This window comes from Choloepus didactylus, chromosome 2 (assembly GCF_015220235.1).
Source record: "Choloepus didactylus isolate mChoDid1 chromosome 2, mChoDid1.pri, whole genome shotgun sequence".
Classification (NCBI taxonomy): Eukaryota; Metazoa; Chordata; class Mammalia; order Pilosa; family Megalonychidae; genus Choloepus; species Choloepus didactylus.
Window position 1 is genome coordinate 182,445,689 of NC_051308.1, and position 26,966 is coordinate 182,472,654.

General features: G+C 36.7%; 1 protein-coding gene across 8 annotated transcripts in view; it reads right to left on the minus strand.

Moving 5' to 3' along the window:
- ALG6 (ALG6 alpha-1,3-glucosyltransferase) overlaps nt 1–26,966 on the minus strand; it is a 124,173-nt gene that overhangs the window by 76,500 nt on the left and 20,707 nt on the right. For all 8 annotated transcript variants that reach the window (XR_005215338.1, XM_037827030.1, XM_037827026.1 and 5 more), the window contains exons 3-5: nt 24,863–24,947; nt 3,158–3,247; nt 2,583–2,671 (exon numbers count right to left, since the gene is read on the minus strand). Coding sequence is in view for 7 of the 8 variants with exons in the window: in XM_037827030.1 (XP_037682958.1) it covers nt 2,583–2,671; nt 3,158–3,247; nt 24,863–24,947 (264 nt within the window). In the remaining variant the exon portion in view is untranslated. The remainder of the gene's footprint in view (nt 1–2,582; nt 2,672–3,157; nt 3,248–24,862; nt 24,948–26,966) is intronic.

The window sequence follows — 26,966 nt, forward strand, 5'->3', positions numbered from 1 at the left end:
AACTCATTAATTGCCTGACACCCTCTTGCCTTGGTGGAGAATTCTGTTAACACAAGATTCCTACCCATTCTGGACAAGTCTTTACATAGCTAACCCTTTCATTCCTTTTACGTTTGCTTAAATTCAGTTAATACGGAACTCTTATCTTAATTTTCTCTAATAAAGTCAAACACTAAATTAAGTAATATATCCAAAGTTAATTCTCTCCTTGCTCTGATATGAGCTTAATATTAAGAATACTCAAAGCTTTCAAATTACAATTTAACAAGTAGCTATAGTACAAATTTCAAGATGCTAATGCGTCACAATAAGGAAATAATGTAAACTATGGTACTATAACTCATAACAACTTTGGAAATTTCCTATAAACTACTTGTTAAAGCATACTTTGAAAGATATTACCTTTTCTGTATATATGTTATATTTCACAATAAGAAACTAACTGAAACTGTAGAACTGTAACCTATAATATTCTTTGAAATTTGTTCTCTAACTACTTGTTAAATTTCACTTGTAAAGTTATCACTTCTATGTAAATATGTTACATTCTACAATAAAAAAATATATGATAAAAAAAGAATAATTAAAGCAAGGTAAGACAAGCATTTTTTCTCAAAAAATTCTTCTCCAAATTTTCAGATGTGAAAAATAATTCAAATGTGGCAATGCATACAAAAACCTTTTTTAAATGTTAATGTTTACAAAATATATACAAACTTTGCTAATTAATACATAGAACTTGAGCAACCCAGGTGTGGAGGAAATTGTAAAATGTTACCAAAAAAACAAAAACACAATTCATAATTCTGAATGTTCAGTCCTTTCAGAACAAAGAAAAACAAATACACTAAGTTCTTCCACAGTCCAATCTAGCTATCCAAAGAGCCTATTTTTTCATAATGTACCACATTAATATAGTGTCTAGAGTAAGGAAAGCGATAGTAAACTTTCAGTGATAGGTGCTAAAATAGCATGCTCATTTCCAGATGCCACATTTAAGATGACACTTACAAACTGGAACACATCCAAAGGAGCACAACCAGAGGCCTCAAAACCTTAATCATATTTGACAAAGAGGTCATCTAAAAAGTATCAAAAGTATCAGGAATGTTTAACCTAGAGGAAAGCTGATTTCAAATATCTGTAGGGTGTTAGGTATATATATAAGGGATGAGACTTGCTCTATGTGGCCCAAGAATATAGAACTATAATGACCAGTGGAAATTCAATATAAGAAGGAAACTTAATGTTTAGTGCTCTTTGAAAATAGAATAGTCTATCTCTAAAGGTTGTGACTTTCCTGAAAACATAGGTATTGGCTCAGAAGCTAAATCATCATGTGATGAGTATGCAGTTTGTTGCATAAATGAGCCAAAGATGGCCCCTTCATATTGGCCCTGTGTGTTGTTTACTTCTTTATAGCAGGCTAGGACTATAAGGCCAAAAGCCTTCCAGCACAAAACTCAAATTCTCACGCATCCAATTGTTTTAAATATAGCCCAAATAAGCAAGTTTTTAGTTATTTAGAGCTACCTATTTTACATTATCCTGCAAAACACCCAACATCTGTTAGCCATAGATAAAACAAACCCTTGGGCTATAAAGACCCCAAGCTACTTCTGCCTCTCCAATAGCTCTCTGACCCAGAGAGTCCCTGTTGTGCTGCTAAGCACCTAGACACAGAAGCCCCTTTCAGGGAGTTCCCTTGCCTGCATCCCTTGTGGGTGGTCCCTCACCCTGAAGCTTCTGGAAGATCTCCCATTGAAAGGGGCTGCCCCTCCCATGCAAATCTGTCCTACAGCCACCTGAATAAAGCTTGGGTGTTACTGCCACTTCCTGGTCAAATCTTTTCCTGGATCAGCCCTGAAATCCTCAAACACAGACACAGTTCAGAGGATTTAAGCACTGACGGGAGGAAGCAGTATGGGAGAGGGAAAGACAGGATAGATTATCTTTTGGGCCTGAGATACCATAACTGGATGAACAGTGAAGAGAACATATTCTGACTAAATTTAGACTAATTAAGGTAAAGACCTGTACTAGTATTAAGTCATGTAAAGTTTTTAAAGAAATCTAAGGTTATTACTTTTCAGCCTCTGAACAGCACACAGCAAATGCTCAATAAATATTTGTTGACTGTATTACTCAATTTAGAAACAATGTACAATATACAGCTGTAAGGTTTACTTTAAGAAAAAAGATGAAAAGGATTTGTAATTAGGGTATTAAAGTAACAGCCTAAACAACTAAAGCCTCAATTTATAGCTATCTGACCTCAGGTAACATATTTGCCTCATTTCCCTTTACCTGGGCTGCTCAGCTTAAATAAAATAGTGATAACAATAATATTTACCTCATAAGGGTGCTCAAGGGATTAAATGAGATAATAAATGTAAAGTACCCAGAATTATTCCTCTCTACTCATTTGTTTTTTTAGTTTACATACACATCTGGTCATATATTCTATTTATGCATATATATAGTTAAATGATTTTAAAAGTCAGTAAGTACAATACCTTTTATCAGTTTGTTCAAAGTTTTTCAAAAACCAACTTTACACTCAAAACCTATTGCTCTTTTACCTGTTGCACGCATGAAAAGCTTATGTGCCTGACTCTCATATCCATGTGATGTATGGAGAGCAATCCAGTCTGAATTTAGAAACTTTGCCCTGCAAACCAAACAATATATACATGCAATTTATTCCTCTATCACTTTCAGCAATAAGGACAACTAAAGACATATAAATTTATTTTGAGAATTAGCCATTGCTCTTAAAAGCAATAAAGTCAATGCTTAAGCTTTGATCTTTTTATTTAATCATGTGAAACTGACTTAAGCTATTAACAGGGTCTGCCTTGCTCATCTTCCTACAAAGCCACACAATGTGGAAGTTGAAGCCCTACCTTCACAGTTCTTCTAGTGTAAAAACAATCTGATTTTTAGCCTGTTCACCAAAGACACTATGGAAATATTCAAACTCTGATAGTTACCCATTCTCAGAACCTGATTGAAAGGGCACAGTGCATTACAATCCCTAACACAATAGTAGATACAACTGATCTCTCATCTATTCAGTAAAGACAGAGCACAGTTTCTTACTATATCTGCTAAAGCCATGAATACTTAAGAGTTATATTAAGGAAGAAAAACTTACACATATGCACATAAAAGACTATGATAAGCTGTAAGCGGTGGGTAATCCAATCCCCAATACTGTAAATTGTTATCACTGGTGTTAAAATACCTGCAAAAAAAGAAAAAAAGAACGTACCATTGCATTGAACAGTATTCAAAAAACAGATTTACAATTTACCTTTTCTCCCTTTTCTCCTTAAAAATATTTTGTGAACTTACAACTAAAAGTTGTTATCAATTTGAGTGGCTACATAATTTATTGTCCAAACCAGGGCATTCTTGAGAATAAAAGAGAAAGCTATTAATAATTAAACCAGGGAGACTTCAGGCAACCAAAATGGTGGCATAAGAAGCTCCAGGGTGCTGTTCCTGTATAGAATCCATGAACAACTTAGTAAAAATTGTCAGAGCCATCTTCTTTGCAACTCTGGAAAACAATAAAAGGGGTTCATTAACTGGGCAAGTGCCGAATCAAGAAAATGCAGCTTTAAAAGCAGTAGGGGAAGCTTGTAGTGAGCTTGTTGATCCCTCCCCCACCCTCTCGCCTGTGCAGTGCGTAGCCAGCCTGCTTCCCATTTTGGGTCCCTGACCCTTTTCCTGAGGAAGGAGAATAACAGCTTTGAGCATACTGTGGTGCCTTGCTAATTTTAAAACTTATTACAAAAACAAAAATTAAAAAAAAAAAAACCTTATTACAAAGACTTTGTAATAAAATCTCATGGTACTGGCACAAGGACAGATGAATTGATCAATGGAATAGAATTGAGAATTCAGAAATAAACCCTTACATCTATGGCCAATTGATTTTGACTAAGTCCATTCAATTAGGAAAGAAGAGTCTCCTCAATAAATGGTGCTGGGAAAACACAATATTCATATACAAAAGAATGAAGGTGGACCCCTACAACATACTACATACAAAAATCAACTCCAACTGGATCAAAGACCTAAATGAAAGACCCAAAACTAAGATAAAACTCCTAGAAGAAAATATAGGGAGGCATCTTCAGGATGTTGCATTAGACAATGGTTTCTTCAACTTGACACTAAAAGCATGAGCAACAAAAGAAAAAGTAGATAAATGGGACTTCAAATTTAAAAACCTCTGTGCATCAAAGGACTTCATAATGAAAGTAAAAAGACAACCTACAGAATGGGAAGACATAGTTGGAAAGTAATATCTGATAAGGGTTTAATACCCAGAATATATAAAGAAAGCTTACAACTCGAGAACAAAAAGACAAACAACCAATTTAAAAATGGGCCAAAAGACTTGAATAGACATTTCTCCAAAAACAATATGATGTGGCACATGAAAAGATACTCAATATCATTAGCCATTAGGGAAATGCAAATAAAAACCACAGTGAGATACCATTCCACACCTACTAAAATGGCTGTGATTGAAAAAAGGAGAAAATTGCAAGCACTGGAAAGGATGTTGAGAAACAGGAACACATTCATTGTTCGGTGGAAATGTAAAGTGGTACAGACATTGAAGAAAACAGTTTGGCAGTTCCTCAGAAAATTAAGTATCGAATTACTATACAACCCAGCAATCTCACTTCTAGGGATATACCCAGAAGAATTGAAAACTGGGACTTGAACAGATATTTGCACATGAGGTTCATAGCAGCATTATTCACAATTGCTAAAAGATGGGAGCAACCCAAGTGTCCATCAACTGCTGGATGAACAAAATGTGGTAAATACAAACAATTGAATATTATTCATCCATAAAAAGGAAAGTTCTGTTTCATGCTAAAACATGAAGATATCACATTGAATGAAGTAAGTCAGACACAAAAGGATAAATATTGTATGAGCTCACTGATACGAAAAAATTAGAATATACAAATTCACAGTCAGAAACTAGAGTATAGGTTACCAGTAGCCAGGGTGGAGGTAGGGGATGGGGAGTTAATGCTTCAACTGTACAGAATTTCTGTTTGGGGTGTTAGAAAAGTTTTTCTAATAGATGGTGGTAATAGTAGCACAAAACTGCAAACATAATTAACAGCAGTGAATTATATTTTTGAATGGCATTAAAAGGGAAATTTTAAACCTGTATTTTATGCATGAAAGGAGGGAAGGGAAATTTTAGGTTGCATAGATGTTACTAGAATAAAATTTTTTTAAAAACCATAGGACTGTACAAATAAACAGTGAACCCTAAAGTAAACTACAAACTGTAGTTAATAGTACAATTATAATAATATTCTTTCAATTGTAACAAATGTACCACCGTAGTGCAAGATGTTAATAATATGAGAACTCTGCTTTTTCTGTAAAACTATAACTTCTGTAATGAAAAAAAAATTAAGCCAAGACAATGGGCACAAAAGAAAACGGGCCCAGAGAAACCAGGCCATATTTTCACCCTATTATTAGTAGATTTAATCAACAAATAACATGAATACAATGAAAAATATGTAACAAAAAGGCAATTTGTTTCTGGTAGTTTAACAAAAGAGAGCAACAATATAAAATCACAGTAGAAAGTAAAAAATCATTATCAAAGAACACATAAAATTTGGTTTACAGAAAGAGAAATGCTTCCTAGTCTAGGCAGGCTTTTCCTAAGACCTTATCTGAAAACAATTGAAAAATGTCATGAATACAACACAAAGTGAACCCTAAAGTAAACCATGGACTATAGTTAAAAATATAATTATGGTAATATTATTTCACCAATTGTAACAAACGTACTACACTTATGCAAAATGTTAATAGTAGGGAAAACTGTGTGGGGAGGGGTGTATATGGGAACTCTGTACTTTCTGCATAATTTTTCTGTAAACCTACAACTGCTCTAATTTTAAAAAAGAAAAAAAAAAAAGAAACAAACAAAAATGTAATGAGAATCTACTGTTCGGGACTGAATCATGTCCCCCACAAAAGACGTATTCAATTCCAAACCCCCAGCCCTGTAGTTGCAGACTCGTTTATGAATAGGATCTTAGAAGATTATACTTACATGAGACCAAACTGAATCAGAGTGGGCTTTAATCCACATGACTAGAGTCCTTATATGCAGAGGAAATTGGAATTCAGGCAGTTAGGAGAGACCAGAGGAAGAACACAAGGAGACAGATTTCCATCTGACAGCTGACTGAGAGAAAGCCATCACTAGAACACTATAGTCTTTGGAAAAACCATGGCTTTGCTGACACATTGGTTTTGGACTTCTAGTCTCCAAAACTCTAAGACAATAAATTCCTGTTGTCTAAGTCAACCCACTGTGTGGTATTTGTCATAGTAGCCCTGGAAAACTAAGAAACTTACTACTATGCAAGATTCTGTGAATTAAGGAAGAAAATTGGGTGTTCATAAATTGTTAGGCTCCTCCAGATTGCCAGAATGGAAAGGAACTACATCCAACTACTATGACTCAAGAAATGAAAATTAAGTTTATGTAAACAGATTTCTTAATTTACAATTAGTCAGCTTTTCTATCCAATTTGTTTTCTCAATCACAAGAATAATTTACAATAATAGAGAACAAACGTTATAACCCACAAATCACTGTTCATAAGCCTGTGTCAAATGCGTCACAATTCCTCAGTATCTCTTACTTTGGTATTAAAAAAATTTTTTTTTAATTAACATTCAATATGATCTCATTAAATAACCTACTATTCATCTTCAAAAGATCTGTTTTTCTTAGTTTCTGCCAAATGAAATGTAAATTCGTATGGGGTGGACATTAATAAAATGATCAAGACTAAAAATCTGGGCATAGTATGGTACCAGCTGGCAGCACTTGTCTATTCCACCATAAACATAGTTGTAAATAATTCCAGGTCCTATGTCTGGCTAGGACTTGAATTCAAAAGGCAGTGAGGGCGCGTCAGTCCCGGCAGTCGCGCAGGCGGCGGGGACGCCGCTGTTCCCACTCTGCGCCCGCCGCACCCCCCACAGCCTCCGCTGCCGTGGCGGGGAACCTCCGCGTCCTCGCCTAGCGACTGCACACGGGGGCGCCTTCAGGACCGTAGCCTTGTTTTCCTGGGGGAAGGATGTGAAGGTGAGAAATGTACCTGCTGCGAAGTGCGAAGGTGTCTGGATGCAGATCGATCTCCTGAAATTTAAGTATTCAAGATGAAGTTCTTATTGGCCATTGCCTTTTTTATTTTAATTTCCTTGTGGGTTGAAGAAGCCTATTCTAAAGAGAAGTCTTCACAGAAAGGGAAAAGGAAAAAGAAGCAGTATCTGTGCCCATCATATGTTCTTCATGCCTTATATTCTTATATGGAGAAATAAGTTATTGCATTTTTTTTAAAAGTAAGGTGGTTTATTAAAATACATGTCAGCAAAACTTTTTCTATGAGAATATTCACCTATTTGTGGGAAATGGGTGACGAGAGGTTTAGAATGTTTTAGTTAATTCCTGGCGTTAAAGTTCGACATAGTTTTGTTTGTGTCCAAGTCTTTTATAATTTTATACTTTTACAAACGTAGAAAAAATTACTGTTTCTTATCCTAAATGTGCAACTTTAATTAGATACCAAGATTCCATGTTTTGCGCAAATAGCAGTTTAAGAAGTTGATTTTTAAATATACCCCTCAATGAATAGTCATTAAAAAATCAGAGAGCTAAACTATGATATTAAGGTCTATTTAGTTTATTTTGCTACATGGCAGAAAAAATGCACATGGTAGATCAATTTTCTATTTTAGTATTTGTTCTTTAAAGGATTTATATTAGGAAGTTAGCATGTTTTTCAAAAAGCATGTAATTAAATTTGATATTCATTATAAAAACAAAATCTAAATCACCCACCCCCATCTAAATAAGAGACAAACTTCTGTGTTTTGGACTCTGTTTCTGAATAGGAAGGGTTAATATTACTGGTAAATGATACTAAGTAATAGTCAATTCTTAAAGAAATTGAACAGTATATAAATAAATAACTTTCACAAAATACGAGGTTTTAAGGTAATAATGCAAAACGTGCAATGAATCTGGAGGCAAATTAATTGATATTACAGGCCACTTTAACACTAAGATTTGTTAATGTCATATTGGTGATGGATAATATATTTTTCCATCATCATCATTATTTAAACGTAGATTATTGTAGTTTAAAGTTGTTTTGGGAGAGATTAGGATACATTTTGGATAATATATATTGTAAAGAAGAGACATTAGAATTGATATTTTGGATACTTATATGAATATGTGAGATTAAAAGTCTGGAGACATTATCATGATCCACATAAAATCTAGCATTCAATAAAACTCTATATTAAGGGAAAAAAAAAAAAAAAAGTAGTGAGTCCAAGAACCTCTGACTTAGCTAGAGCTCCTTTTGAGAGTTTGACTCCAGTAGACTGGGCCTATCAAACAGAGGAGACCAGAGGACCCACTTCCCTAGATACCGCTATCTGAAGAACAGACAACAACATGTTATTTCCAAATCCATGTAACTACAGGGTACATTAACAAAGTTTTACTGTATCTGCCTCAAAGGGTTAAGTATTGAATTAAACATGTACAGCTTTTAAGTCACTTATGCAAAGTAAGTACTCGATAAAGTTTAGTTGTAATTGGCTATTAGCCACAAAAGTACTGAGGTGAATTCAGCAATGAAAAATCACAGAATAATTTAAAAATCACATTTTGACCAATACAACTTGAACTGATGTTCAGTTTTTTAATAAGGCAAAAGCTATTTTTTCATTCACCTTAATCCTTGATATCCACTAGAGGTAAGTAAAGGAGGTAATGACAGTGAACTATAAGCATGTAACTGGTGCTCTGCTGGCAGCAGTGCCAGGCAGAATGCTGTTTCAGTTTTGGGACACTTGCCGTGGAAAGAATTCAGAGACAAGAGGGGCCAACAGAAATAAGTAGTAAAGTTTATTAAAGAAAAAGAGAAAGAAGACATGCTAAAGAGATAGTGTAGGCATGTTCAAGAAGAAGCATGCACTGAGTGGGAGTGGGCTACCTTGTTATATAGAGAAGTTTTACTGTGATCTTATCTCAAACTTTGAATACCTGGTGTTTTCTTTGTTCTAGGAGAAAACAGTTATCACAGGTGATCAGAACTTGTGATCTTCCCCTGCATATCTAAACTCTGTCTTTGGGCAGATGTTTAACAACCTTACCCCATGCTTTTTGTCATTAACTGACAATTTGCTTTGGGCCCATGATTTTACAAATGTTTATGGTTTGGGGAGGCTTCAGAGCTTTATGGGAAATTTTGGCTTCATGAAGTCAGCAGTTGAAGCTTTTCAGGTTTGTGTTAACTCTTTTGAAGCTGAATAGAAGACCAGGGACCACAGCCTTGATGCCCTATTCTATCCTGCCTCAAGCATATAAAGCGATACAGTAACCAATAAAGTTACTGGTTGGATTGGGAGGAAAGAATGATAGAGCTAACAACTGGGCTCCCCATTCTTATGGAAATTTATAAATAAGGAGGAGGAGGCATGGAAGAAGAGAGCTTTAAAGTATTTCAGGTAAAGCTTTCAAATCTACCAGCAGAAATCAAGCAACTAGTTTATACTTCTACTTTATATACGTTAGATATACCTAAAAATATATTTTCCAACTGAATTCCCACGTAATCTCACTGGATGTTTCATCAGATAAAAATTGGCTGCCACACAAATGGTAAAATTACCTTCAAAGAAGTTATTAAGTTCAACATGTAGTCATTTTTTCAACCCAGATTTATTATAGGACTTTCGCTTTTAAGAAACATATTTTAATTAGAAACTGTTTCAAATTTATAGAAAAGTTGGAAGAATAGTTCAAAGAACTTCTGTAATCTCTTTGCCTAGAGACCCCACTTATGTTTCACCAATTATTTCAATAACATCCTTTATAACAAAGGATCCAACCCAGGATCACCTATTGTATCCAGATGTAATGACTCAAGTCTCTTTCAATCTCAAAGACTTCCTCAATCTTTCCTTATCTTTCATGACCTTGAAGTTTTTTGTGGAAGGTGGCTCAAATTGCATTTGTTCATCATTAACTCTGATTAGACTCATGTTATGTATTCTTCATGAGAGTATCACAGATGCTGTGTTCTTTTCATTGCACCTATGGGAGCCAGGGTGGGAGAAAGGATACAATGTGTGTCTATCTCACTACTGGCAGTGTTTTTACAGTAAGAATAGGAAAGGAATTAATATCAATATTTATTAAATAACTATTAGAAACAAAGTACTTTTAGTTTGATATTCAAATTACAATACCTAGGCTTTAAAATATATATAAAATTCCCCTAATGAAAGTTCCAGAAGAACAGAGAGAACAGAGGGGAGGAAATACACAAAGCAATGAAAAAAGAATTATTTCCCAGAACTGGAAAGATATATGATTTCTTGTATTAAAAAGGTCTACAAAATACCAAGTAGGATAAATGAAAAAAGACATACATCAAACAAGATATAATGAAACACCAGAACACTATGAAGAAGAAGAAACTAAAAAAACAAAGTCATGGAAAAAAAAGAGAGAGAGAGAGAAAGAGAGAGAGACTGAGGAAGGGAGGGAGGGAGAAAAAACCAAATCACCCACAATGGAACAATAATCTAACTGACCACAGACATCTCATTGGCTAGACCAAACATAAAAAGATGATGGGAACAGGCTTCTCCTTAGTGAAAGAAACCAGAGGGACTAGAGAATGCCCAGGACCGTGGTTTTGGGGTGTGACCAGCCATAGAGGGTTCCCCACAGTATGTGGAGACGACTGGAGGGACTAGGAGAATTTTGAGGAAGACCAGCTTGAGAGCGCCACCTGCTGGTAGGTTGGGGAAGCTGCAACACAGCCAACTGTAGCTCAAGAATGCCACTTGCTGCTAGGATTGGGAAACTGCACTCCAGCAAGCTGCAGCTCTCCCAAATTATATATAAATGTCCAAATAATCCTGCATTTTCCAAAATAACTTTATCAAGACAAGCAAATGCCCAAAGCCAACAGAAAATCACAAAGTACTTGAGTAATTCAGAAGATACGAACAAGCCAAACAAACAAATTAAAAAGACAAAAGAGGAGAACCTAAGATGGCAGCTAGATGAGACAGGGCAAAAAGACACCTCCGTGAAAAATACTAGAGGCGGGGCAAGATGGCGGACTGGTGAGCTGTATGTTTTAGTTACTCCTCCAGGAAAGTAGGTAGAAAGCCAGGAACTGCGTGGACTGGACATCACAGAGCAATCTGACTTTGGGCATACTTCATACAACACTCATGAAAACGTGGAACTGCTGAGATCAGCGAAATCTGTAAGTTTTTGCAGCCAGGGGACCCGCGCCCCTCCCTGCCAGGCTCAGTCCTGTGGGAGGAGGGGCTGTCAGCTCCGGGAAGGAGAAGGGAGAACTGCAGTGGCAGCCCTTACCAGAAACTCATTCTACTGATTCAAACTCCAACCATAGATAGACTGAGACCAGACACCAGAGAATCTGAGAGCAGCCAGCCCAGCAGAGAGGAGACAGGCATAGAAAAAAAACAACACGAAAAACTCCAAAATAAAAGCAGAGGATTTTTGGAGTTCTGGTGAACACAGAAAGGGGAAGGGCAGAGCTCAGGCCCTGAGGCGCATATGCAAATCCCGAAGAAAAGCTGATCTCTCTGCCCTGTGGACCTTTCCTTAATGGCCCTGGTTGCTTTGTCTCTTAGCATTTCAATAACCCATTAGATCTGTGAGGAGGGCCCTTTTTTTTTTTTTTTTTTAATCCTTTTTTCTCTTTCTAAAACAATTACTCTAAGAAGCCCAATACAGAAAGCTTCAAAGACTTGCAATTTGGGCAGGTCAAGACGAGAGCAGAACTAAGAGAGCTCTGAGACAAAAGGCAATAATCCAGTGGCTGAGAAAATTCACTAAACACCACAACTACCCAAGAAAAGGGGGGTGTCCGCTCACAGCCACCATCCTGGTGGACAGGAAACACTCCTGCCCATCGCCAGCCCCATAGCCCAGAGCTGCCCCACACAACCCAGTGTGATGGAAGTGCTTCGAATAACAGGCACACACCACAAAACTGGGCGTGGACATTAGCCTTCCCTGAAACCTCAGCTGATTGTCCCAGAGTTGGGAAGGTGGAGCAGTGTGAATTAACAAAGCCCCATTCAGCCATCATTTGAGCAGACTGGGAGCCTCCCTACACAGCCCAGCAGCCCAGAACTGCCCTGGGGGGACGGCACTCACCTGTGACATAGCACAGTCATCCCTCAACAGAGGACCCAGGGTGCACAGCCTGGAAGAGGGGCCCACTTACAAGTCTCAGGAGCCATATGCCAATACCAAGGACATGTGGGTCAGTGGGAGAGACAAACTGTGGCAGGACTGAACTGAAGGATTAGACTATTGCAGCAGCTTTAAAACTCTAGGATCACCAGGGATATTTGATTGTTAGAGCCACCCCCCCTCCCTGACTGCCCAGAAACACGCCCCGTAAACAGGGCGGGCAACACCAACTACACACGCAAGCTTGGTACACCAACTGGACCCCACAAGACTCACTCCCCCACTCACCAAAAAGCCTAAGCAGGGGAGAACTGGCTTGCGGAAAACAGGTGGCTCGTGGACGCCACCTGCTGGTTAGTTAGAGAAACTGTACTCCACGAACCTGTAGATCTGATAAATTAGATATAAGGACTTCAATTGGTCTACAAATCCTAAAAGAACCCTATCAAGTTCAGCAAATGCCAAGAGGCCAAAAACAACAGAAAATTATAAAGCATATGAAAAAACCAGACGATATGGATAACCCAAGCCCAAGCACCCAAATCAAAAGATCAGAAGAGACACAGCACCTAGAGCAGCTACTCAAATAACTAAAGATGAACAATGAGACCATAGTACGGGATACAAAGGATATCAAGAAGACCCTAGAAGAGCATAAACAAGACATTACAAGACTAAATATCTTATGGAAATTAAAGAAACTGTTGACCAAATTAAAAAGATTCTGGACACTCATAGTACAAGACTAGAGGAAGTGGAACAACGAATCAGTGACCTGGAAGATGACAGAATGGAAAATGAAAGCATAAAAGAAAGAATGGGGAAAAAAATTGAAAAAATCGAAATGGACCTCAGGGATATGATAGATAATATGAAACGTCCAAATATAAGACTCATTGGTGTCCCAGAAGGGGAAGAAAAGGGAAAAGGTCTAGGAAGAGTATTCAAAGAAATTGTTGGGGAAAACTTCCCAAATCTTCTAAACAACATAAATACACAAATCATAAATGCTCAGCAAACTCCAAATAGAATAAATCCAAATAAACCCACTCCGAGACATATACTGATCACACTGTCAAACACAGAAGAGAAGGAGCAAGTTCTGAAGCAGCAAGAGAAAAGCAATTCACCACATACAAAGGAAACATCATAAGACTAAGTAGTGACTACTCAGCAGCCACCATGGAGGCGAGAAGGCAGTGGCACAATATATTTAAAATTCTGAGAGAGAAAAATTTCCAGCCAAGAATACTTTATCCAGCAAAGCTCTCCTTCAAATTTGAGGGACAGCTTAAATTTTTCACAGACAAACAAATGCTGAGAGAATTTGCTAACAAGAGCCCTGCCCTACTGGAGATACTAAAGGGAGCCCTACAGACAGAGAAACGAAGAAAGGACAGAGAGACTTGGAGAAAGGTTCAGTACTAAAGAGATTCGGTATGGGTACAATAAAGGATATTAATAGACAGAGGGGAAAAATATGACAAACATAAACCAAAGGATAAGATGGCTGATTCAAGAAATGCCTTCACGGTTATAACGTTGAATGTAAATGGATTAAACTCCTCAATTAAAAGATATAGATTCGCAGAATGGATCAAAAAAAATGAACCATCAATATGTTGCATACAAGAGACTCATCTTACACACAGGGACACAAAGAAACTGAAAGTGAAAGGATGGAAAAAAATATTTCATGCAAGCTACAGCCAAAAGAAAGCAGGTGTAGCAATATTAATCTCAGATAAAATAGACTTCAAATGCAGGGATGTTTTGAGAGACAAAGAAGGCCACTACGTACTAATAAAAGGGGCAATTCAGCAAGAAGAAATAACAATCATAAATGTCTATGCACCCAATCAAGGTGCCACAAAATACATGAGAGAAACACTGGCAAAACTAAAGGAAGCAACTGATGTTTCCACAATAATTGTGGGAGACTTCAATACATCACTCTCTCCTATAGATAGATCAAGCAGACAGAAGACCAGTAAGGAAATTGAAAACCTAAACAATCTGATAAATGAATTAGATTTAACAGACATATACAGGACATTACATCCCAAATCACCAGGATACACATACTTTTCTAGTGCTCACGGAACTTTCTCCAGAATAGATCATATGCTGGGACATAAAACAAGCCTCAATAAATTTAAAAAGATTGAAATTATTCAAAGCACATTCTCTGACCACAATGGAATACAATTAGAAGTCAATAACCATCAGAGACTTAGAAAACTCACAAATACCTGGAGGTTAAACAACACACTCCTAAACAATCAGTGGGTTAAAGAAGAAATAGCAAGAGAAATTGCTAAATATATGGAGACGAATGAAAATGAGAACACAACATACAAAACCTATGGGATGCAGCAAAAGCAGTGCTGAGGGGGAAATTTATAGCACTAAACGCATATATTAAAAAGGAAGAAACAGCCAAAATCAAAGAACTAATGGATCAACTGAAGAAGCTAGAAAATGAACAGCAAACCAATCCTAAACCAAGTAGAAGAAAAGAAATAACAAGGATTAAAGCAGAAATAAATGACATAGAGAACAAAAAAACAATAGAGAGGATAAATATCACCAAAAGTTGGTTCTTTGAGAAGATCAACAAGACTGACAAGCCCCTAGCTAGGCTGACAAAATCAAAAAGAGAGAAGACCCATATAAACAAAATAATGAATGAAAAAGGTGACATAACTGCAGATCCTGAAGAAATTAAAAAAATTATAAGAGGATACTATGAACAACTGTATGGCAACAAACTGGATAATGTAGAGGAAATGGACAATTTCCTGGAAACATATGAACAACCTAGACTGACCAGAGAAGAAAAAGAAGACCTCAACCAACCCATCACAAGCAAAGAGATCCAATCAGTCATCAAAAATCTTCCCACAAATAAATGCCCAGGGCCACATGGCTTCACAGGGGAATTCTACCAAACTTCCCAGAAAGAACTGACACCAATCTTACTCAAACTCTTTCAAAACATTGAAGAAAATGGAACACTACCTAACTCATTTTATGAAGCTAACATCAATCTAATACCAAAACCAGGCAAAGATGCTACAAAAAAGGAAAACTACCGGCCAATCTCCCTAATGAATATAGATGCAAAAATCCTCAACAAAATACTTGCAAATCGAATCCAAAGACACATTAAAAAAATCATACACCATGACCAAGTGGGGTTCATTCCAGGCATGCAAGGATGGTTCAACATAAGAAAATCAATCAATGTATTACAACACATTAACAAGTCAAAAGGGAAAAATCAATTGATCATCTCAATAGATGCTGAAAAAGCATTTGACAAAATCCAACATCCCTTTTTGATAAAAACACTTCAAAAGGTAGGAATTGAAGGAAACTTCCTCAACATGATAAAGAGCATATATGAAAAACCCACAGCCAGCATAGTACTCAATGGTGAGAGACTGAAAGCCTTCCCTCTAAGATCAGGAACAAGACAAGGATGCCCGCTGTCACCACTCTTATTCAACATTGTGCTGGAAGTGCTAGCCAGGGCAATCCGGCAAGACAAAGAAATAAAAGGCATCCAAATTGGAAAAGAAGAAGTAAAACTGTCATTGTTTGCAGATGATATGATCTTATATCTACAAAACCCTGAGAAATCGACAAAACAGCTACTAGAGCTAAGAAACAAATTTAGCAAAGTAGCGGGATACAAGATTAATGCACATAAGTCAGTAATGTTTCTATATGCTAGAAATGAACAAACTGAAGAGACAATCAAGAAAAAGATACCATTTTCAATAGCAACTAAAAAAATCAAGTACCTAGGAATAAACTTAACCAAAGATGTAAAAGACCTATACAAAGAAAACTACATAACTCTACTAAAAGAAATAGAAGGGGACATTAAAAGATGGAAAAATATTCCATGTTCATGGATAGGAAGGCTAAATGTCATTAAGATGTCAATTCTACCCAAACTCATCTACAGATTCAATGCAATCCCAATCAAAATTCCAACAACCTACTTTGCAGACTTGGAAAAGCTAGTTATCAAATTTATTTGGAAAGGGAAGATGCCTCGAATTGCTAAAGACACTCTAAAAAAGAAAAACGAAGTGGGAGGACTTACACTCCCTGACTTTGAAGCTTATTATAAAGCCACAGTTGCCAAAACAGCATGGTACTGGCACAAAGATAGACATATAGATCAATGGAATCGAATTGAGAATTCAGAGATAGACCCTCAGATCAACGGCCGACTGATCTTTGATAAGGCCCCCAAAGTCACTGAACTGAGTCATAATGGTCTTTTCAACAAATGGGGCTGGGAGAGTTGGATATCCATATCCAAAAGAATGAAAGAGGACCCCTACCTCACCCCCTACACAAAAATTAACTCAAAATGGACCAAAGATCTCAATATAAAAGAAAGTACCATAAAACTCCTAGAAGATAATGTAGGAAAACATCTTCAAGGCCTTGTATTAGGCGGCCACTTCCTAGACTTTACACCCAAAGCACAAGCAACAAAAGAGAAAATAGATAAATGGGAACTCCTCAAGCTTAGAAGTTTCTGCACCTCAAAGGAATTTCTCAAAAAGGTAAAGAGGCAGCCAACTCAATGGGAAAAAATTTTTGGAAACCATGTATCTGACAAAAGACTGATATCTTGCATATATAAAGAAATCCTACAACTCAATGACAATAGTACAGACAGCCCAATTATAAAATGGGCAAAAGATATGAAAAGACAGTTCTCTGAAGAGGAAATACAAATGGCCAAGAAACACATGAAAAAATGTTCAGCTTCACTAGCTATTAGAGAGATGCAAATTAAGACCACAATGAGATACCATCTAACACCGGTTAGAATGGCTGCCATTAAACAAACAGGAAACTACAAATGCTGGAGGGGATGTGGAGAAATTGGAACTCTTATTCATTGTTGGTGGGACTGTATAATGGTTCAGCCACTCTGGAAGTCAGTCTGGCAGTTCCTTAGAAAACTAGATATAGAGTTACCATTCGATCCAGCGATTGCACTTCTCGGTATATACCCGGAAGATCGGAAAGCAGTGACACGAACAGATATCCGCACGCCAATGTTCATAGCAGCATTATTCACAATTGCCAAGAGATGGAAACAACCCAAATGTCCTTCAACAGATGAGTGGATAAATAAAATGTGGTATATACACACGATGGAATACTACGCGGCAGTAAGAAGGAACGATCTCGTGAAACATATGACAACATGGATGAACCTTGAAGACATAATGCTGAGCGAAATAAGCCAGGCACAAAAAGAGAAATATTATATACTATCACTAATGTGAACTTTGAAAAATGTAAAACAAATGGTTTATAATGTAGAATGTAGGGGAACTAGCAATAGAGAGCAATTAAGGAAGGGGGAACAATAATCCAAGAAGAACAGATAAGCTACTTAACGATCTGGGGATGCCCAGGAATGACTATGGTCTGTTAATTTCTGATGGATATAGTAGGAACAAGTTCACAGAAATGTTGCTATATTATGTAACTTTCTTGGGGTAAAGTAGGAACATGTTGGAAGTTAAGCAGTTATCTTAGGTTAGTTGTCTTTTTCTTACTCCCTTGTTATGGTCTCTTTGAAATGTTCTTTTATTGTATGTTTGTTTTCTTTTTAACTTTTTTTTCATACAGTTGATTTAAAAAAGAAGGGAAAGTTAAAAAAAAAAAAAAGAAAAACAAGGAAAAAAAATGTAGTGCCCCTTTGAGGAGCCTGTGGAGAATGCAGGGGTATTCGCCTACCCCACCTCCATGGTTGCTAACATGACCACAGACATAGGGGACTGGTGGTTTGATGGGTTGAGCCCTCTACCATAAGCTTTACCCTTGGGAAGACGGTTGCTGCAAAGGAGAGGCTAGGCCTCCCTATGGTTGTGCCTAAGAGCCTCCTCCCGAATGCCTCTTTGTTGCTCAGATGTGGCCCTCTCTCTCTAGCTAAGCCAACTTGAAAGGTGAAATCACTGCCCTCCCCACTACGTGGGATCAGACACCCAGGGGAGTGAATCTCCCTGGCAACATGGAATATGACTCCTGGGGAGGAATGTAGACCCGGCATCGTGGGACGGAGAACATCTTCTTGACCAAAACGGGGATGTGAAAGGAAATGAAATAAGCTTCAGTGGCAGACAGATTCCAAAAGGAGCCGAGAGGTCACTCTGGTGGGCACTCTTACGCACACTTTAGACAACCCTTTTTAGGTTCCAAAGAATTGGGGTAGCTGGTGGTGGATACCTGAAACTATCAAACTACAACCCAGAACCCATGAATCTCGAAGACAGTTGTATAAAAATGTAGCTTATGAGGGGTGACAATTGGATTGGGAAAGCCATAAGGACCACACTCCACTTTGTCTAGTTTATGGATGGATGAGCAGAAAAATAGGGGAAGGAAACAAACAGACAAAGGTACCCAGTGTTCTTTTTTACTTCAATTGCTCTTTTTCACTCTAATTATTATTCTTGTTATTTTCGTGTGTGTGCTAATGAAGGTGTCAGGGATTGATTTAGGTAATGAATGTACAACTATGTAATGGTACTGTAAACAATCGAAAGTACGATTTGTTTTGTATGACTGCGTGGTATGTGAATATATCTCAATAAAACGAAGATGGGAAAAAAAAAAAAAAAAAACAATGAATTTGTTCAAAGCACATTCTCTGACCACAACAGAATATAAATAGAAGTCAATAACTATCAGAGACTTGGAGAATTCACAAACACCTGGAGGATAAAAATGAGGGGGAGATGAAAACATTCCCATATAATCAAAAGCTGAGGGACTTCATCACCAGTAATCAGGTCCTATAAGAAATGCTAAAGGGAGTTGAGCAGGCTGAAAGGAAGGGACACCAAACAAGTGACTGAAACCACAAGAAGAAATAAAGATTTCCAGTAAAGATCACATGGTAAATATAAATACCAATACTAGTGTATTTTTTATTTATAACTCCACTATTTACTTCCTACAGGATCTAAAATACATAAACTGTAATGATAAATCAGTGGTTTTGGACTCAATGTAAAATATGTAATTTTTGACAAGAACTACATAAAGGTGGGGGAACGATGGAGTATAGGAACATAGTTTTTGTGTCATATTGAAGTTAAGTTTGTATCAAAGAAAAACAAGATTGTTATAGAAGATTGTCATAGATTTAAGATGTTAAATTTACGCCCCACGGTAAACACAAAGAAAGTATCAGAGAATATGATGAAAGAGATGAAAAGTAGAGTAGGGGTTCCAAGAAGTGGGGGAAGGGGCAATGGGGAGTTAAGACACTAGAGTAGGGTTTCTGTTTGAGGTGAAGGGAAACTTCTAGAAATGGATGGTGGGAAGGTGACAGCATTGCAACAATCTAAATGTGATTAATCCCACTAATGGAATGCTAGGGAGGGGGTGGAATGGGAAGATTTAGGCTGTATATATGTTTCCACAATTGGGGAAAAAAAAAAAAAAAAGACAGTCTAAATAGATGACAATTAAATGCCAAGGATGATCCTGGATGGGATCTGAGGATGAAGGAGAGGAGGCTCAAAGGGACACAGATAGGATACAAGAAAAAAAAAAAGGAAACAGAATGTAAGCTTTATATCAATGTTGAATTTCTTGAACTTCTTAGCTGTGCTTAATGAGATTGCATAAAAGAATGTTCTTGTCCATGGGAAAGGTATATGTGAATTACATTGTTTGTTCAAAGATATGTGCAGCTCGCTCTCATATGTTCAGAGGACAGAGCAATAGATGATGGATGATAGATAGGGAGGGAGAGAGGGAGGGAAAGAAAGAAATGGTGGTGTGACAGGATGTTAAAGGTGGTGGATCGGGGTATTGGGGGAGGGGGGTCGGGGTATGATGGAGTTCTATGTATGGTGTTTGTACTGTTTTTGCAACTGTTCCTGTAAGATTGAATTTATTTCAAAATAAAATTTATTAAATTAAAAAAAAAAAGACAGAAGAGACACAAAATTTAGACCACTTAATTAAAGAAGTATAAACAAATCTCCAAAACAACTTCATCAAGATGGCTAAAGACATAAAGGAAATCAAGAAGACTCTAGAAGAGCATAAAGAAGAATTTGAAAGAGTAAATTAGCAATAGCACATCATATGGAAACAAAAAGATGAAGCAATATATATCTTCAAAGTCCCGGGGAAAGTAATTTTGTACCTGGAACTTTATATTCAAACTAACATTTATTGTAAAAGCAAAATAAAAATTTTTCAGAAAAGAAATAAAGATAGAAAGATAACCATCCACAAACACTACCTAAAGAATTTCCAAAAGGAAGAAGTAGAATTAAAGAGGCAATGGTCATAAAATGCTGACAAATTAAAAATAGCCATAAATTTTTAAAAGTTTTGACCAAGTAGGATTTACAACAAAAATACAAAATCAGAAAATTTATCAAGGAAATTCACCATATTAAAAGGTTAAAGAAAAATATTAAATATCATGACCGTGATAGAGTCTTAAAAGAATTGGTTTTTGCTAAAATTCAACACCAATTCCTACTTTTTAAAACTGAATGCTGTTTGATATACTTAGGAATAGAGAGATATCTTAACTTGATAAAACTACCAGAAACCTACAACAAAATATGGAGAAATATTAGCTGCATTCTCATTAAAGTCCTGAGCAAGATGAAGATGTCAGTTACTACTACCACTATTCAACATTGTACCTGAGGGTCACAGGCCATGTGATGAGAAATAAACAAACCAGTCATTATTTACAGGTCATCTGACTGTCTTCCTTGAAAATTCAATGAAAAACTATTAAAACTTAGAAGAAGAGAGTTCAAAATGTAGATGGTCACAAGATCAGCATTCAGATGAAGGAATAACTTTCTTACATACCAGCAATAGCAGTTAAAAAACAGAACTTAAAAAAATCCTTTGACTTCTCATTTCACTCAGATAAAACCCAAAGTCTTAGATAACCTGATCCCCTGTAACTTCTCAAACCTCCTCGCTTATTAGTCTCCCCCTTGCTCACGCTGTTCCAATCATACTGGCCTCCCTATTCCTTGAATGTGCCTGGCATGGTTCTGCCTTAGTGGCGGTTCTAGTTTGCTAAAGCTGCCATTATGCAAAATACCAGAAATGGATTGGCTTTTATAAAGGGGATTTATTAGGTTACAAATTTACAGTTCTAAGGCCATAAATGTTTCCAAACTAAGGCATCAACAAGAGGATACCTTCACTGAAGAAAGGCCAATGGCAACCAGAACACCTCTGTCAGCTGGGAAGGCATGTGACTGGGGTCTGCTGGTCCTTTGCTCCCAGGTTCTGGTTTCAAAATGGCTTTTTCCAAAATGTCTCTCTTAGCGTCTCTATCTCAGTTCCTGTAGATCCTTGCTTGTTCTTCCAGTGTTTCTCTCTAAGCACCTGGGGGTCCTCTCTTAGCTTCTCTAGGACAAAGTATGGGCTTCATCTCTTAGCTTAGTATCTCCAAATGTCTTTCTGTCTGCATCTCCAAGCATCTGGGTCTCTGTTGGCTCCTGAGCTCTTAAAGACTCCAGTAAATTAATCAAGACCCACCTTAGATATGCACGGTCACACCTCCACAGAAATAATCTAATCTAAAGGTCTCACTCACAGTTGGGTGGGTCACATCTCCATGGAAACAACCTAATCAAAAGGTCCCACCCATGGTAAGTCTGCACCCACAAGACTGGATTAAAAGAACATGGCTTTTGTGGGGGATATAATAGATTCAAACCAGCACAGTGGCCTTGCTCTTTCTGTTCCCTGGCATCTGCAGGGTACTCCAGGTATCTGCATTGCAAAGTCTCCCTCAAGACTTTTCTCAGATTTCGCCTTCTCAATAAGGCCTACACTAATCACTGTTGAATACTATAACCTGCTCAAACAATGGCCCTCATTCCTCCCACCAACACAACAGTTCCCATTTCCATGCTCTATTTTAATCTGTTTTTCTTTTTTCAGAAGAATATATCACCTTATAACATACTTTGTAATATATTATTTGTTTTGTTTACTGCTAATTGTCAATATTCCCTCACTAGAATGTACACTCCATGAAGGAAGGAATAAATTTATCACTGGATAAATCCCAAGTGCCTAACTCGGAGAAAACATGAAAAGATGCCCAACTTCACAAATACTCAAGGAAATGCAAATTTTAAGTGTTGATAAGGGTATCATTGTGTTGGTGTGCTGGTCTGGATCTGTTATGTACCCCAGAAAAGCCTATGTTATTTTAATCCAGTCTTGTGACGGCAGACCTATTGTGGGTGGGACCGTTTGATTAGGTTGTTTCCATGGAGATGTGACCCCGCCCATTCAAGGTGGGTCTTGATCCCCTTGCTGGAGTCCTCTATGAGAGGATAAAAGGCAGAGACATTTTGGAGACAGTTTAGAGAAGCTAAGAAAGAAAATGCCCCAGGAAGAAGCAAGAAGGACCCATAGGAGCTGAGAGAGTCATTTTGAAACTAGAAGTTGGGAGAGAAGGAACAGCAGATATTACCATGTACCTTCCCATGTGACAGAGGAACCCCAGATGCCAGTGGCCTTTCCTCTGAGAAGGTATCCTCTTGTTGGCGCCTTAATGTGGACATTTTTCATGGCCTTAGAATTTTAACTTGTAACTTAATAAATCCCCATTGTTAAAAGCTAACTCATTTCTGGTATATTGCATTCTGGCAGGCTTAACAAACTGAAACAGTTGGTAAGGTATTATTAAATGTTTGTAAGGATATCGGGAAAGAGATACTCTAGTATTGTTAGCCATTAAAACTGTCTACTTAAGAGCTTCCACTTCTAGGAATCTACCTAGAAAAAACATGCACACATGTGCACAAGGTGAAAGAGACTTCAATCATTTCCCTCTTAGAGAAATTTAGAGTGTTTGAAATTTCCCATTATTATAAACAGTGCTGAAATAAACAGTCATTCCCACCAATCCCCTTGATTTATAAAACCTGACTTTGTTTAGACAGCAATGTGTCAGGGTAAGGTGGACCCTTCCCCTAGCCCCAGGTATAAATAACCATGCCTGCACTAAGTCAGGCATTTCTGTTTTGCTGATGATTGGTTTTAAAGATGGGAAAGATTTTGTTCCTGGACAAAAAGAGGTACAAAGAAGATATTATTATTATTCCTGTTTTGAACATGGTTATATGAAGTTATAATGCCTATAGCCCTGACAGTCATCTTGTGACTATGGGGTGAAAAGACTAAGGATGAAAAACTAACATGCTTTAAAAAAAAAAAAAAATGGCAGAGAGGAAGAATAGAAAAAGCCTGAGTCCTTACTTACTATTATTGAGTCACTTTACCAGCCCCGCAAAGGCCTACTTCTTGAGATAAATATTTTATTGCTCAAGCTACTATTACTCAGGTTTTATATTACTTGCTGCCAAAAGTGCTCCTGATAGCACACATCTGGAATTTTCATTATAAAATTAAAGAAGAAAGTTCAATCTTCTCTATTGAAATGGAGTAACATGGGTTTTCTTTTTAACTTAGAGTCATAAAACTGACATTTTTAAAGTTAACATGATCAATCCTGATTCTATATTTTAGACATATGAAAGAGTTTTGACTAATTACACTAGATTTTCTAGATAAAAGGAGAAAGACTTGACTCTTGGAAAATAAAAGTTAAAAATATGACATCACACCCTTTAAATATGACTCTGAAACAGAATGGTTTCTCTTACAATTGCCAGGTGTTCATTTTTTGGTTTCCACAGTATATCCATTCATAAAAAGAAATTTTCTGACATTTATTATAGTAAATCATATTTCTTAAATTTCTTATGACCTTCCTGAAGTAGCTTATGATCAACTTACGATAAATCACATTTCTTTGTAAGACTCTGTTTCTGAGTCTACCATGCAGGTTTCTCATGCCACACACTCTTTGACATAGACTTCAACACTCTGAAATTTACCACCAGAATACTTCAGGCATTTCATAATTCTTAAAAACTCACAGACCACAGTCAAAACCTAATCATATTATTATTCTTTGAGCTATACATTTCTGGTTTTTAATAAAGAAAAGGAATGAGAATGTGTACTATAGTCAACTCTTGACTATCTGTGTCAAAACAGGAGACCATTGATATCAATCACAGATATCTCAGGATAGATTACTATGAGAATGACCATTCACCCTGCTGGGTTGACTGTATTCACATTTGGAATCAATTTGTTCCCCACCAAGCACTATGCCAAAAGCTACAATTTATCACTTTTCTCTAATCTTTCCATACTCAATATGACATGCAATTTTATATCAAAATCTCTGTTGAGAACTACTTACCAAAGAATAGCCAAGAATACAATTATGTTACCCATAAAATAGAAAACTTAGTATATGATAATGGCATCAGTATGCAGGAAATGGAGGTGCTCAAGATGAAGAAAATAGCATATTTCCTTTTAAATTAAAAAATGTTTAAAAAATTTGTATTGACTATGATAACAATAGAGTCAAGTTAAAATTATCCATACCATTGCTTGATTGGTAAATTAAAAGTAATTTCTTGCCAGTGTCTCTGAGCTTCATAATCACCAAACATAGGGGGTTTCCCAGCACCTGAGAGGAAAGATAAAGAGCAAGACATTAATATACTTTAATATATCAGTGATTTTTATTTCCTTATGGAATTTTTCTAAATTATAGAGGCAGTATAGGTTAGGAAAAGGAACACAGGAATCACCAAAAACTATGAAGTCAGAAAGATGAGGTCTGGGTCCTAACAATGCTACTTAGTGGCTATCTGACTATGGGCAAATTACTGAAGCCTCAGTACATTAAAAATAGAATCAATGCTACCTGCCTAGAGGGCTATTGGAATAACTAAGTTTATTTTTACTTCATGAGACTGTCAACCACACTGCCCAATAAGTATCACAAAAGCAATAATAACAACTAACATCTGTAATTTAAAACAGGCTTTTACAAACTAAATATAAATAACGTAAGGTTAAGTACAGAACAAAAACAGACTATATGTTACAAAAACATTTGTTAGGTCAGGATTTGCTGTCAAATGAGTTATAAAATAACCTGTGGTCTATAAAGCTTTTGAATTTCAAGATTGCAAATAATGAATAGTGGACCTTTAATAGAGTAACACTTGATAGCTCCTCCTATGTGCTATACACAACAACCCTATGAAGTGGGTATTATTATCATCCCCAGTTCACAGCTGGAAAAACAGAAACACTAAAACACTATGGTCAACCAGGTAATAAGTGGCAAAGTCTGTTTTGAACTCAGGCTGAGCATACATAATCCATACTCTTAGTGCCAACTCTGTATTACCTCACATCTTGGTTAGGAAGATTATTGGCCTTAAATCACTTAAAACCATATAAACATAATTCCAAGTAGTAAATAGTAAACATCCACTATTTAACCAACAGTTGACTACAAGTGTGAAAAAGCCCAAGGATGACAGTCAAGTCACAGGTTAAAATCAGCAAGTAAGGTGAAAATCACATACAGTCAAATATACTAATCAATCCCCTGGGAAGTTGTGCCACATTGGAGAATGACATATTATCTCTCATTTAACCAACCCAGATTTTCTCCAGCTTCAGAGCAGACCATTACTTTTTTAAGTGAATACAACATTAAGTAAATTTTTTGCAGTTAGTGCCTATATTATACCAATATTCCATAAATGCTAGAATCTCCCACCCAAGGGTATACTCCCACTGTGAGCTTATCACAAGACACATTAAGTGACTGGTACAAGGAATTACCCATAATATACACACATTTTTATATAAATACACACAAACCTCTGTCTGTCTCTCAGAAAGCACCAGGTCTTGTTCATTTTTGTATTCTGAGGGTGTAGTAGCACCTAATAGATTCTCAATGGCATCTAGTAGATTCACAATGAATGCTGATATAGTAAGGATGCTAATATAATCAGTGTACAAGCAAGGATTTGAAGTACAAAAGACTTCATTCTGAGTCTCTGATTTTCCCCATACTAGATGTACAACATTAAGTAAGTTGTGATGGCAGACTACTTAATTATGCCAAGGCTGCTTTAATATGGTGCTCATTATATGGTTCTTGCCCCAAAACACCTTTAAGTTACTCTCTGGCACTTTAAAATTCCAAGGTGATAATGCTGTTTGCTCCTTACTCATTTATCTCTTCTATAAACTCATATCCAATCTTTAAGAATCTTCTCAAATCCCAAATCCTCCATGAAACCTTCCCTTATAAATTAAAAACATATTGAGAATTAATTATTAATTTGTCAGGATATTTATAGTATTAGTATAATATATTTTGTCACATGACTACTATTTTCTAATTGCTACCCAAACAAGAATTTTAGTTCCTATGTATGGAACATTTGATTTTCCACAGTTCAAAGGAAAACCAGTGTCAGCCATATAGTACATAGTTGCTTTAAATTTTTGCCTTAATTAAACTGAATGGGAAGAAAAGAATAGCCTACAATCAAAAAGGGAAAAATAAAGGAAAATAATTCCCCAATGAATTAATTGCATTTTACAAATGTATTTAATAGATTTCTTTGTGTGTGTGTGTGCATATTTATGTATGTGTTTCTATTCTAAAAAATCT